General features: G+C 46.8%; 1 protein-coding gene across 2 annotated transcripts in view; it reads left to right on the forward strand.

Moving 5' to 3' along the window:
* Nucleotides 1-14286, forward strand: part of LOC106863785 (voltage-dependent T-type calcium channel subunit alpha-1H) — a 115602-nt gene that overhangs the window by 17520 nt on the left and 83796 nt on the right. For both annotated transcript variants that reach the window (XM_088174233.1, XM_088174234.1), the window contains exons 5-6: nucleotides 1712-2009; nucleotides 13677-13769. In XM_088174233.1, the coding sequence (XP_088030359.1) occupies nucleotides 1712-2009; nucleotides 13677-13769 (391 nt within the window). The remainder of the gene's footprint in view (nucleotides 1-1711; nucleotides 2010-13676; nucleotides 13770-14286) is intronic.

Raw genomic sequence — 14286 nt, forward strand, 5'->3', positions numbered from 1 at the left:
TTTCCCCCCTCATTCTTTTTTCTCCCTCTTCCTTTTCCTTTTTTTTCTCCTCATCCTTTCCCTTCTTTTCCCCTCATCCTTTCCCTTTTTTTTCCTCTCATCCTTTTCCTTCGTTTCCCCCTCATTCTTTTCCTTTTCCCCCCCATCCTTTTCCTTTCCCCCCTCATCCATTTCCCCTCATCCTTTTCCTTTTTTCCCCCTCATTCTTTTTTCTCCCCTCATCCTTTTCCTTTTTTTTCTCCTCATCCTTTTCCTTTTTTCCCCCCTCATTCTTTTTTTCCCTCATCCTTTCTCTTTCTTTCCCCCTCATCCTTTTCCTTTTTCCCCCCTCATCCTTATCCTTCTTTTTCCCCTCATCCATTTTTCCCCCTCATCCTATTCCTTTTCTTCCCTCCTTATTCTTTTTTCCCCCCTCATCCTTTTCATCCTTTTCCTTTTTCCCCGTCATTCTTTTTTCCCTCCTCATCCTTTTCCTTTTTTTTCTCCTCATCCATTTCCCCCCTCATCCTTTTCCTTTTTTTTCTCCTCATCCTTTTCTTTCTTTTTTCTCTTCATCCTTTTCCCTTTTTCCCCCCTCATCCTTTTCATCCTTTTCCTTTGTTCCCCCTCATCCTTTTCATCCTTTTCCTTCTTTTCCCTCATCCTTTTCCTTCTTTTCCCCCTCATCCTTTTCATCCTTTTCCTTTTTCCCCCCTCATTCTTTTTTCCCCCTCTTCCTTTTCCTTTTTTTCCTCTCATCCTTTTCCTTTGTTTTCCCCTCATCCTTTCCCCCCTTCCTTTTCCTTCCCCCCCCTCATCCTTTTCATCCTTTTCCTTTTTTCCCCCTCATCCTTTTCCTTCTTTTTCTCCTCATCCATTTTCCCCCTCATCCTATTCCTTTTCTTCCCTCCTTATTCTTTTTTCCCCCCTCATTCTTTTTTCCCTCCTCATCCTTTTCCCTTTTTTCCCCCTCATCCTTTTCATCCTTTTCCTTTGTTTCCCCTCATCCTTTTCCTTTGTTCCCCCTCATCCTTTTCATCCTTTTCCTTCTTTTCCCTCATCCTTTTCCTTCTTTTCCCTCATCCTTTTCCTTCTTTTCCCCCTCATCCTTTTCATCCTTTTCCTTTTTCCCCCCTCATTCTTTTTTCCCCCCTCTTCCTTTTCCTTTTTTTCCCCCTCATCCTTTTCCTGTTTTCCCCTCATCCTTTCCCCTCATCCATTTTCCCCCCTCATCCTATTCCTTTTCTTCCCTCCTTATTCTTTTTCCCCCCCTCATTCTTTTTTCCCTCCTCATCCTTTTCCTTTTTTTTCTCCTCATCCTTTTCTTTTTTTTCTCTTCATCCTTTTCCCTTTTTTCCCCCTCATCCTTTTCATCCTTTTCCTTTGTTCCCCCTCATCCTTTTCATCCTTTTCCTTTTTCCACCCTCATTCTTTTTTTCCCCCCTCTTCCTTTTCCTTTTTTTCCCCCTCATCCTTTTCCTGTTTTCCCCTCATCCTTTCCCCCCTTCCTTTTCCTTCCCCCCCTCATCCTTTTCATCCTTTTCCTTTTTCCCCCTCATTCTTTTTTCTCTCCTCATCCTTTTCCTTTTACTCCCCTCTTCCTTTTCCTTTTTTTCCTCTCATCATTTTCCTTCTTTTCCCCTCATCCTTTCCCTTTGTTCCCCCTCATCCTTTCCCTTTTTCCCCCTCACCCTTTATTCCCCCCTCACTTTTCCCTTTCCATTTTTCCCAGGACCCACAACCTGACATTCCTCCACCCTTACTACCGGCCGGACGAGGCAGAGGACAATCCCTTCATCTGCTCATCTCACCGGGAGAACGGCATGCAGAGATGCTCCAACATTCCCAGCAGGAAGGAATCGCGCCTGGAATGTACCCTGGGCATGGATTCCCTTAGCGCCGCGCCCAGCGCCAACTCCTGCATCAACTGGAACCAATATTACAACACGTGCCTGCCGGGAGAGCTCAACCCCCACAACGGCGCCATCAACTTCGACAACATCGGCTACGCCTGGATTGCTATTTTTCAGGTAGGGTTTGCATCAAAAAAAATGGGGGTTTTCTGGGTTTTTTAAATTTTTTTTTTTTTCCGTTTATTTTCCGTGTTTTTTAAATTTTTTTCCGTTTATTTTCCGTGTTTTTAAATTTTTTTCCGTTTATTTTCCGTGTTTTTTAAATTTTTTTCCGTTTATTTTCCGTGTTTTTTTCAATTTTTCCGTTCATTTTCCGGGTTTTTTTTGCATTTTTTTCCGTTTATTTTCCGGGGGTTTTTTTTGCATTTTTTTCCGTTTATTTTCCGTGTTCTTAAAATTTTTTTCCGTTTATTTTCCGTGTTTTTTTTCATTTTCCCGTTTATTTTCCGGGTTTTTTTCAATTTTTCCGTTCATTTTCCGTTTTATTTTTTTTTTTTCATTTTTTCCGTTTATTTTCCGGGTTTTTAAAATTTTTTTCCGTTTATTTTCCGTGGTTTTTTACATTTTTTCCGTTTCTTTTCCAGTTGTTTTGTTTTTGTTTTTGTTTTTTTTTTTCATTTTTTTTAGGTTTTTTCCTGTGTTTTTTTTCCTTTTTTTTCTGTTTCTTTTCTGGTTGTTTTGGTTTTGGGGTTTTTTCTTTTTCATTTTTTTCAGGTTTTTTCCTGTGTTTTTTTCCATATTGTTTCCGGTTTTTTCCCAATTTTTTCCAATTTTGTTTCATTTTTTTCCATTCTTTCCCGGTTTTTTCCTGCTTTTTTTGGGGGGGGGGGGTTCCGGTTTCTTTTTTTCCGGTTTCTTTTTCCTGGTTTTTCCTAAGTTTTATTCCATTTTTTCCTGTTTATTTTCCGTTTTTTTACTGCTATTTTCCTGGGTTTTTCCCTGTTTTTTCCAAGTTCTTTTTCCAAGTTCTTTTTCCAGATTCTTTTTCCGGTTTGTTTTTTTTCCAGATTCTTTTTCCAGGTTTTGGGGGTTTTCTTGTTTGGTTGGTTTGGCTTAGCTTGGCTTGGGGGGTTTTTTGTTTCTTTGATTTTTTTGTTTGTTTGTTTGGTTTTTGGTTTTTGGTTTTTTTGTTGGTTGGTTGGTTCGGTTTTTTGGTTGTTTTCCTGTTTTTTCCCAGTTTTGGGTTTGCCATTTTTTGCTCGGGAAGTTTTTGGTGAATGTGGCAGAGGAGGAAGGAATTGACTCAGCCCTGAGTAAAACTGCAAATAAAGAAACGGGGAATGAACGAATCAGGCAATAAATCAGAGAGCATTTGGAGAGAAGAAATTTTCTTTTGAAATCATTTTAAAAGAGGGAAAAGTTTTTCTCGAGGCAGAAAAACTCCTGGAAATTCCACCTCTGCAAATCAGCTCAATCCCAGGGATTTTTGGGAGCAGAGTCTTTATTGCTGGAGCATCAGGAAACTCAAAGTGTTTTTTTTAATCAAGATTTAATTTAATGCTAAAATGGAGGAAGCTGGCGTGGTTTAGGCTCGGTTTTAAATCACAGGGTGAGCCTGGTGAGGGTGAGAAACTGGAAGGAGGAAAAAATCCTGAGAGGAAATCCTGCCCCCAGGGAATTTCAGTCTCTGTTGAGAAAAAAAACAGAAAAAAAACCCAAAGCGCTTCTCCCTCAGACTGGGGGAGATTTTACAGGTGATAAAACTCTTCCTGAGGCAAGGATTTTCCAGGTATTTGGAGATCTCCTGTGCAGAGGCTGCCCCAGCTGGAGGATCCCTGTGTTTTTTCCCATTTTTCATGGGCACTGGAGGATCCCTGTGTTTTTTCCCATTTTTAATGAGCACTGGAGGATCCCTGTGTTTTTTCCCCATTTTTCATGGGCATTTCCTGCTCTTCCAGGATTCCTTTGGCTCTGGCTGGATGCTCTGGTGGATTCGGTCCCCCTGAAGTGGAGGTGAAATCTGTTCCTGGAGCAGAATTCCCCTCTCAGCTTCGTTAATGAGGGATAATTCCTCATCCAGAGCTCTGAGTTCCATTTATGAGTTTCCCCCCATTTCCAGATTATCCCGGGAATTTCAGAATTTCCAGCTCTCACCCGGGAGCTGTGGAATGGGGAATGTTTGCTCTGAGCATCTTCCCTGCTCTGCTGGCCCCGGGATCTCACAATCCAGAGAGCCTCAGGCAGATCCCACTGGGATCTGAATCCCGATTTTCCCATTGGGAAAACGCTTTGGAATTAGTGAGGAAGAGAGAAGCTGCTGGCTGCCCGTGGCTGCTGGATAAAGGGAAGAGGGAATTCTCCTTTTCCTGCTCTTTGATGGATCTCAGGGATGTTCCCAGGTGATCCCACCTGGATCCTTTTCACAGGGAAGGGACATTGAGGAGGAGCAGGAGCTTCTCCAGAGGTTCCTGCTGCCTTTTCCCTTCCCGGGCTGCAAATCTTCACCCCCCTCTCCATTTGATCTCCTCATCCTTACAGAGCTCAGTTTAATTTATGAATTATTTGCTTAATTAGTCAGGAAGGTCCCCCAGCCCCAGGAGAGGTTCCAGCTGATTCCTTTGGGCAGAACAATGTCTGGCAAAGCTGGATCTCGTGTCCTCAGATGGTTTTGGCAGCTGCCAGGAGGTCGATGATTCCATTTCATGCTGCTCAGGCCATCCAAAGGCTCCAGAGGATTTCCAGCCAAAAAAAAAAAAAAAACAAAACAAAAAAAAAAAACCCAAAAAAAAAACCCTCTCCCCATGTGTTTATTCCTGTTGGAAGTCAGGGCTCGTTTTTAGGAGCTGGGGATGCTTTAATTCCAGGTAAAGAGCAAGGTGCTGGCTCAACCTGGATGTGGGAAGAGGAAATGATCAGTGCAGGAGGTGAGCTCCTAAATCCAAACAATTGCTGGAAGCAGAGAACATTGAGCAAATAAATCCATGGAATTGTGCTCTCATCCCTCACAATAGCTGGAGCTGGGCAGCACCAGGTCAGCACTTGGCTCAGGGCTCCAAGGCAGCAGTGCAGAAAGTCCAAGTGATGGATTTAGGAACTCTGGGAGCTTCCCTGGGGGATCTGTGTTGAATTATTGGGATGAGACAGGGCCAGTTGTGCCGAGCCATTATTCTGCAGGATAATGGGACAGTTGTATTCCTTAATTATTTGGGGGGTTTTTTGTTGGTTTTGGGGTTGGTTTTTTTTTTGTTTGTTTTTTTGTTTTGTTTTGTTTTGTTTTTATTTAGAGTTAGGCACTTTGCAGGAGTTCTGGTGTGCACAGAGCCCTGGCAGATCTGTGGGAATCAGGACAGAGCTTCCCTCAGGATTTATCCCAGATAAACCAGGAATTTTGGGCTGCTCAGCCTGGCAAGCAGGGGGCTCTGGGGTGACCTTCCAGGAGGGGACAGGAAAAAGGGGGAGAGGCTGCTGGAAAGGGTCTGGAGTGCCAGGACAAGGAGGAACAGCTTCCCACTGCCAAACACTGGGATAATGGGGAGGAATGGGAGGATGGTGGGGCCCTGGCAGAGGTTCTCTCATCCCTGGAAGTGTCCAAGGCCAGGTTGGAACAATCTGGGAATGTGGAAGGTGTCCCTGCCCGGCTTTGAGGTCCCTTCCAACCCCAGCCATTCCATGATTCCGTGATCTGCTGTGGTTTAGGAGCTGTCAGAAGGGAGGGGGACGAAAGGAGCCCCACGGGGGAGATCCAGAAGGAATTTTCCAAGTTCAGGCAGCGGCCAGGAGTTTCCAAGGGCAGCATTCAGACCACGAAGAAACCAAAGCAAAAGCAGGGAAAAGCAGAGTTTGCAGAAAACTCCGAAGATTTCCACTCCAAAACGCTGCCCCGAGGATGGGTGAGCTCTTCCAGCTGCCAGAACTGGGATTTTAAAATTTCTTTGCATATGAGTGACCCTGAACTTCCCAGAGCCAGGACAGGTGACAAGAAAACAGGGAAATGTGTTGTCAACCTTCCAAGGAGAAGTCAGAGACAGGAGAACCGGGTGCAAATAAAAAAAAAAAAAAAAAAATTCAGAATAGCCAAGGGAATGGCTGCATCCCTGAGTGCTGTAAAGGATGATAATTCCTTATGTAATCCTGAAAATGATTCATGTTTTGCTTCCCCTCATTTGTTGTGCAAGAGGCTAATTCGTGTCTGTATTTGTTACAAAGGCACGTTCTGTGGCAAATTAGGTGAACTAATTAGCTTATTACAGACTAAATGAAAGGAGATGGAACCTAAATTAACTGTGAGGTTTGGCCTGATATGAAGATCCCTTTATTGCACATGAATTCCAGCCCCAACAATCCGAGCAGTAATTACAGGTATTGTTGTCACACGGCAGATGATGAATTACCCACCTCAACCAAGTCCAATTTAATTGCAATTACTGACAGCCCCAGAGGAGCAACCAAAACCTTCCTGACCAACCTCCCTGACCAACAGCCTCGGGGTGGTCAGGCCTGAGGGCAGAAATCCTGATTTAAAAAAAAAAAAAAAAAAGGATTGGGAAGCTGAAAGTTTGAAAGTTTGGGAAGAAGAGAATTGTTGAGTGGATAATTTCATGCAGGATTTGTAGGAAAGCAAGGTCTGGACTCACACTTCACTCCAGGGGTGATGATTCTGGCAAAAGTTGAAGGAAAAAGCAATCGCAGGCAGATCCATGGGGAATGGTTTTCCCGTTTCCCACTGTCCAAAGGTGCTGCTCATCCCCTTGCCTGCCTCTGCTCTCCCACTCCCAGGGGTCCTGCAGATTTTGGGAAAGAGCCAAAAAGCCAAAAGGAGACGCTCTGAGGTTTCCAGCCGTGCCCAAAGTCATTTTGGGGCTGTGTTTTCAGGAGCTGTCACACCGGGTGCCCGTGTTTTCAGCATTTGTTGAGCAGAGAAATTTGGGATTTGGGACCAAAAGGAATTTTTTTTTTCCCTCCAATGGTTCAGCCTTTAAATTGGAGATCTGTGTCAACAACGCTGCTCTGTGCTGAATTTGGCAAGAAAAGAGTTTTGGAGCTTTTCATTCCCACTGCTTGGAGATGATGCTTTGTCACTCAACTCGAATCTGTTTTGGATCACCGAAAATATTTCCCTGGAAATGACGGGGTTGGAGCTCTGTTGCTGTTGCTTTTTTTAATTTGGTCAGCCAAATAAACAGCACTTGCTGCATTTGAAGAGCTCTCAGGCTGAATACCCCAGCTAAAAATACCCAGCCCTTTTCAAGCAGCTCGGATTGTGCTTCCAAGAGGGATTTGTTGCCTTTGGAAAATCTTCATTTTGAAGGTTGGGAGGAATTGTCTCGTCTAGGGCAGGGCAGAGAGCGATGCCAGGAGTGGTCCCAGAACTTATGGGGGTGTTGGATGGAATTAAAGCCTCCTGTAGATGAAGTTTGGATTTCCAAACCTCACTTTTGGCAGAGTTTCATCCAACCTCAATCACGGATTCTTGTGTTTGGAGTAGGAAGAAGGGTCCTGCAGCAGGCCTGGCCTAAACTGGAGTTTAGTCAGGAGAGCAAAAAGCTGCTGGTTCTGAGGAACATCAACAACTGATCCAAGGGAAGGGCTGGAGCTGCATCAGGGTGGATTTTTATGGAAAGGTTCTTCCCCCAGAGGGTGCTGGGCACTGGAATAACTCCCCAGGGAATGGTGACATTCCCAAGGCTGCCAGAGCTCCAGGAGATTTGGACAGCGCTGCCAGGGATGCCCAGGGTGAGATTTTTGGGGTGTCAGGGTTGAACTCTGCTCCTTCCAGCTCAGGATATTCCAAAAGTCCATAATTCCCACAGGGAAATCTCACTTTGCTTTGATTTCCCAAATTTGCTCTGTGATTTTTTTACCCTGAAGGTGCAGCTCCTCCATCCTGATTTCCCAGCCTGTGCACCCTGATCCTCCTGGATATAATCTGGAATAAATTGTGAAATCCCTTCAGCTGGATCAAAGATCTCAGCCTGGCTTTGCTTCCCTTTCCCTCGTGGCAAACCCTTCACTCCCAGCTTGGCTGTGCCAGGAATTTGGGATTTCTGGGGCTCTCTGTGCTGCTGGTGCTGAGCCCTTCAATCCCTTCCCTTTGCCAAGGATCCTTTACACAAACCTTGGAGACCCAGGGTTGTTATCCCAGCAGACCAAACCTCGGGAATAGGGGCTGGGATGGGCTTTGTTGGGGCAGCAGAGGGAAACCAGGGAGGTTTTTGCTGTCACAGGAGGGCCCTGCATTGTTTAAACAACAACCACTCACCTTCCCTCTGGAGCCAAGCTGGGATTTGGGCTGGTTCTGATCCCAGGGCTACAATTCCACGAGGTTTTGGGCACCATCAGTGACGTGTCTGACTTCACCCCACTCTTTATTTCCCACTTTGCTCCTCAAAATCCACCAAGAGCTGCCAGCCCTTCCCAGGGGTCACATTTATAGGAACAGATTTGACGAGTCAGGAACCCAAGGCATGGAAAGAAGCACAATTTCCTCTTTTTTTTTTTTTTCCCATCATTTAGGGCCACTTTTGAGAGCAGATTCCTGCTTTGCAAGGCTCCATTTATAAACGACAAACCGAGCAAGGCCTCGATGTGAAAGGAAAAGCATCTGTTCAAAGGATGTTGCTCAATGTAATAAACCTGTTTTTCTGGCCACAGAGGTTCCTTAACGAGATGTTTCGGGAGGAAATAATTAAAATTGTGACGTTGGCTTCAAAAATAGGGATTTGATTATCAGCCAAGCCTGCTCTGCCTGTGGAATATTCCCTGGAATATTCGCTGGGCAGTGCTTGGGAGCCAAGTCCATGTTGCCCAAGAGGGTGGAATTTAGATAAGAGGCTTTCAGAAACAGATTCTAAAGGCCTTATAAAACTTCCTGAGGCCATCAGGGTAATTAATAGCCCTCACAATTTATAGCACTGGATCCCATCTTGATAAGTTTGATGAAAATAAAGTATCAGAAAGCCTCGCAGCAGAGCCAGGGGAATGAGGAGATAAAAAGTAAATGACCCCAAATGCTCACAGCCATCCTCAGAGCTGCTGTTGGGCTCAGGATAATTGATTTGGATGCAGATAATTCCCATTTTTTCCCCCCCAAAGGACTCAATTTAGGCTGAAGAAAAGGTGGCTGAGTGCAAATTAGGCATGTCAGTCAAGATGAAGACTTCAAGTGTGGGTTTCTCTGGATTTCCCGAGCATCTCCTGCCTCAGCCAGCAGCTGCAATCCTGCAATCAGAAGGAATTTCTGCTTGCCAGAGCCGTATTTTATCAGGGTTTTAATAAGGGAGAGATGCTGGCTTTGGGAGGGCTGTCACTCCAGATGAAGTTTGTTCAAGGAATCAGAGCAGGGAAATCTTGCCATGAGACAGCTCCGGGCTGGAGTTCTGTGTGCTCTGCGTTCTGATCCTCCCGGTTTTGCTTCACACGGAGATTTTCCAACCTTTCCCTCTGCTTGGTGGCACCTCGAGGTGGGTTTGGAGCTCTCGGTGCTTTCTAAGAGCCAGGAATTCAGCCCTTGACTAATTGAAGTTGGAGTGTGAACGAGGTTTTTCTCCCCCCCGGCCCCCCCGATGATTCTTTTTGCTCTTTGTTATCTGACACCGAAGCAAAAAATGTCCTGCTCTCGAGTCGGCTGCAGCCAAGGACTTGCAAAGAATTTTGGCAGAGCTCAAAGAAAAGAGGGTTTATGATGAAAACTTCTCGACACAATAAAAGGAATCGTTCTGTGCAACCTCTGAAGTGACCCCAGAAAAAGCAATGTAAACCTGCTGCCTCCCTGGGAGCGCTGAGGAGGTCTGAGTTAATTGCCAGCATCTTTAATCTCCATTTCCCTCGTGATTTTCGCTCTGGAGTTTTAGATTGACTCTGATTAGCTTGCCTAGAAGATCTGATTCTGTCCCCAATTACTCTCCTATAAATCAGACGAGCATCTTTATTACAGCTGATGAAATTACTGTGGCATGAGCGGAGCAGGGGGATGAGAATCAGTGAAGACCTAAAAAAATTAAATCTGATTGGGTTTTGTCCACTCTCATCCTGCTCCTGCGAGCGAGGTGCCCAGGGAGTGTTGAAGCCAAGGATCAGTGAAATCCAAACCTGTCTCTGTGTTCACCTGAGGGAGTTTTCCCTTTAAATTCTTGCAGTGAGGGCAGAGAGGATTGGGCAAAACGGAGAGATTTACTGGTTTTAATGGCAGAGAAATGATTTATCCCAACCCTGGGGAAGGAGTAAAGAACTGGAGGAGCAGGGAAGGACTTGAGCATCACCCAGGAGCTGAGTGGGGTGAGAGGACACCTCTGCTCTCCTGCCAGGCAGAAATCTTTTCCCCAGGCACCTCCTGTGCCCCAGGTGAGGAGCACGAGCAGCACCTCCAGCACCACCTTGCCAATCATCTTAATTGAATCTCGCAGCCCTGGCCCTGCAGCTGCTGATTTTTCCTGTGCCTTGCACATCTTCCCCAATCGCAGCAGAATTAGGAGCGAGTTCTCACCCTCTTATCTCGCCCGGTAAATAATTGCGGGCTGCTGGTGGGAGGCTTTGAACTGGAGCCCTTGGAGAGGCTCTTTAATGGGGCTCTGTGTGAACGAGCAGGGTTTAATTACTGAGGAGGGATTGCCGAGACTGGGAAGCTCGAGGAAGGTGCTCCAGGGCTTTGGGACACATGGCTGGAGGGGCAGTTAAGTGGATTAATCAGAGTGGGAGTGAAGAGAGGAGAAAGTCGTTTCTCCTCAGTGGAATAAGCAAAACAGAGCTGAAAAAAAAAACCATCCTCAGGTTCCTGGGGGAGCAGCGAGAGCTGCTGGCTTTTCCTGCGAGTCCATGGAATCCCACAGGGGTTTGGGCTGGGGGAAAAAAAAAAAAATAAAAAATCCCAGTTTGGACAGGGACACCTCCCACCCTTCCAGGCTGCTCCAAGCCCATCCAGCCTGGCCTGGAACCTTTCCAGGGATGGGGCAGCCCCGAGTGAGGAGAGATGGGTGGGATCAAAATGTGCCTTGTGCAGGTGCCCCTGTTTGGGTTCCAGAAGCCGTTTAAGGCTTTAAAGGGGGTTTTGTAAAGCAGCTGCTGGCAAGTCCTGGTGCTCCGGTTCCCATTTCCACCGGGGCCTCGCTGGGGATGTGCAGGGAGTTCTTGGATCAGGGAAAAATGACCTCGGGAAGTCCTTGGGAGTGCTTGAAAATCCAGCAGGAGCGAGGCTGGAAGAAGCCCAGCCCTTGCAGGTGGCTGTGCATGTGCTGTCCTGCATTTCCCCAGAGCTCTGGGATTCAAAGCCTCTTCAAAACCTCTTTTCCAGGAGGGCTCCCCTGGGATGCCAGGAATGAATCCCCCAACATGAGGGATCCGTTTTGTCAAGCACGAGGACAAACCCCGAGGGTCTCTTTGTCCCTCCTGCTTTACAAGCGAGCAGTAAATAATAGAAATTCCAATTATCCATGGAATATTGGGAGAGCTGGAGGAGCATTTTCACCCTCCAGAGGAGGAACAGGGGGGTGTTGATTGATTCTTGTGGGAAATGCTGCATCTCATGCAACAAAAAAATCCCTCCAAGGGTGGGCTCAGAGGCCCTCAGGTGACTCCTTTTGTTTGCTCTGTCTTTAATGGGTTTAATCCATTAGATTGGAGGATTCCCAGCTAAATCCAAATCCAGCCTAGAGGTGCATCCCACATCCTCGGGGTCCCTGGGCTGGTTTTTCATCCCTCAGTGGGGGAATGGCTGGGAATGTTCTGTTCATCCAGAGGGAAGCTGGACAGCACCAAGGAAATCATTCCTGGGGAAGAGGCAGAGATTTGGTGTCACCTTGTGCCACCTCCTGATGTGATCCCTCTCTTCTCCCCTGACCCTACAAGAGCTGTGGGAGGCTCAGAGCCCTCACAGACAAGGGACCTGGCCCAAAAGGACTTTGTTCTCTATAAATGTGCTCAGGGAGAGGCAGGAAGGGTTTGATTGCTTGGCTGCTCCTCGTGGATGAGCACCCAGGCAGATTAACCCCTTCCCTTGGTGGGAATAATAGCACCAGAGGGAAAAATGGGGATAAAAACCTGCCTGGGATTGGTGCCTGGGGTTAATGATGAGCAAGGAATTCTCTGGAATTAAGAATTTAACAAAACCCACTTGTGGCAGGACAAGGGGCAATGGTTTTAAGCTGGCAGAGGGTTAGATGAGATTTGGGGGAGAAATTCTTCCCTGAGAGGCTGGAATGAAATTCCCAGAGCAGCTGTGGCTGCTCCAGCCCTGGAATTGTCCCAGGCCAGGCTGGATGGGGTTTGGGAGAGTGGGAGGTGTCCCTGCCCTGGCAGGGGTGGGATGGGATGAGCTTTGGAGTCCTTTCCAACCTGAAGCACTCTGGAATTGTGGAACTGCGGGAAGCAAAGCTTTGCTGAGTGCTCAACGAGGGTGGGATGTGGAAGAGCAGCTGATGGATTGTGAGGAGCAGCAGTTTGTGTCAGACCCGATTCCTGCGAGCCTTTAACAGCCCTGACACCGGGAAACAGCAGCAGGGACAAATTCCACAAATTCTCTCCTCCTTGGCACACGAGGCTGGCTGGTTTTGGCTGTGCTGCCTCCTCAGCCGGTGGGGGTGAGCCTCCAAGGGATTCCTCACGGGAAGAAGCTGGGAAAACTTGCTGGGAAAGCATCAGCATTTTAAATTTCGGGTGAGAAATCCCAGAGAGGCAGCGTTTCCCTTCCAGCAGCCCCGAGCTGCTCCGTGGGTTCTGATGGTTGTGGGAACGTGTGGTCACGTCCTGAAGATCCTGAAGATCCAAATCCAGGAGTTTCCTTGAGTATAAAACATCCAGGGGGTTCATGGATTCACGCCTGACTAAACCCTGCAAGGTTTTATTCCCTGCCTGGGGAGCGAGGGGTTTGTGGATCAGATTTTGGGGACACACCACGCAGGAATTCCCCTACACCTGCCAGGTCTGAGCCTTCCCTTCCCTTCCCTTCCCTTCCCTTCCCTTCCCTTCCCTTCCCTTCCCTTCCCTTCCCTTCCCTTCCCTTCCCTTCCCACAGCAATTCCTTCCTGCAAACATGGTTTAAATCAGGAGTTGTGCCACCGAAATTTGGGGGGCAGGAGCAGTTGTGGGGTTTGTGGGGTTTGCCAGGACCTCCCAGACTCGTGTGAGGTGATGAGTGGGGAACACCCCTGGGAGTGAGCTCAGACGGGAGCTGGGATTCTGATGGAAATTGGAATTCCAGGATGGAATTTCAGCTCTAGTAGCAAGCCAGCACTGGAAGTTTGGGGTGTTTTATCTAAATAAAAAGTGTAAATTACATGGCAGAGCTCGCTTTGCTCTGCACACAGCCTGGGTGGTGTTAATTAAACCCTCAGCTGCTTTTTTTAGTGGAGGGAAGGCTGAGGAAACGAGTCTTAAATCAAGTCTACATTTAATTAAAGCCTCTGTTCCATTCAGATGCTCTCCCACTATGATGGTGGTGGAGCAGTTGGAATGCTGAGCCAGGAGGAATCGCAAGAAGAGGGGGTTTGCAGGAACAAAATGAAGATAAAAATGTGGGAATTTTCTGGGTTACATTACAAATGCAGCAGTTTTAGGTAAAACTCCAGATCTCTACAGGGAAAGGGTTTTTTTTAGGGGGTTATAATCCCTCCTTGGGATTTCTTTGCCTCAGAACTTGTGCTTCAGGTGGTTTATTTGAATTAAATGGTTTTAATTGTACCAGATTCCTGTAGGAACCTCAGGCCACCCATTCCTTCTCTCCCAGATGGAGTTCTGGATGGATCCCAAGAGTTTCTGTGGAGGGATGGGCACCTGGCACTATGGGAAAATGGATATTTAATAACTTTTGGGGTGATTTTTGTGCTCACACTCTGTTTCTCTGTCTCCCTGCAGGTGATCACCCTGGAAGGATGGGTGGACATCATGTATTACGTGATGGATGCACACTCTTTTTACAATTTTATATATTTTATATTGCTCATCATAGTAAGTATGACCTGAAAGATTCTCCTGTTCCTTGTCCTTGGGGGCTGAAGTTGTTCCCTGGTTTTTTTTCCACAGGGAAGAGCCAGGCAGGATTCAGGATTCAGGATTCAGAGAATTCCCTCCCTCGTGCCCTCCCACTCTTGGTCTTGCCACCTGGATGTGTCTGTGCCAAAAAATCCAGGCTTTTCCTCTTTTAACTTCTTCAGTGTGCCAGAGGGAGCCTCATTTCTTTGGAGAGCCCTCAAACCTCTGAATTTCACCTGGAACCCTTCAAATAATAATAATTCTCATAGCAGCAGTGCTCCTCTCTCAGCTCTCACATTCCTAAAAAAACAAAATATCACCCCCTGGAGGTGCTGGGGGTTGTCTCCAGAAGCTTCCAGTCCATCTCCTTTGGTTTTCCAAAGGGCACAACCTCCTCCAGGAAGTGGAAAAGTGAAATATTTAAGGCAGGACGGGAAGGTACCACGAAGATTCCAGGCAGGACATGGGATGGAAGTGTTTGAAAGTGATTTTG

This window comes from Sturnus vulgaris, chromosome 16 (assembly GCF_052056855.1).
Source record: "Sturnus vulgaris isolate bStuVul1 chromosome 16, bStuVul1.hap1, whole genome shotgun sequence".
NCBI classification, from domain to species: domain Eukaryota; kingdom Metazoa; phylum Chordata; class Aves; order Passeriformes; family Sturnidae; genus Sturnus; species Sturnus vulgaris.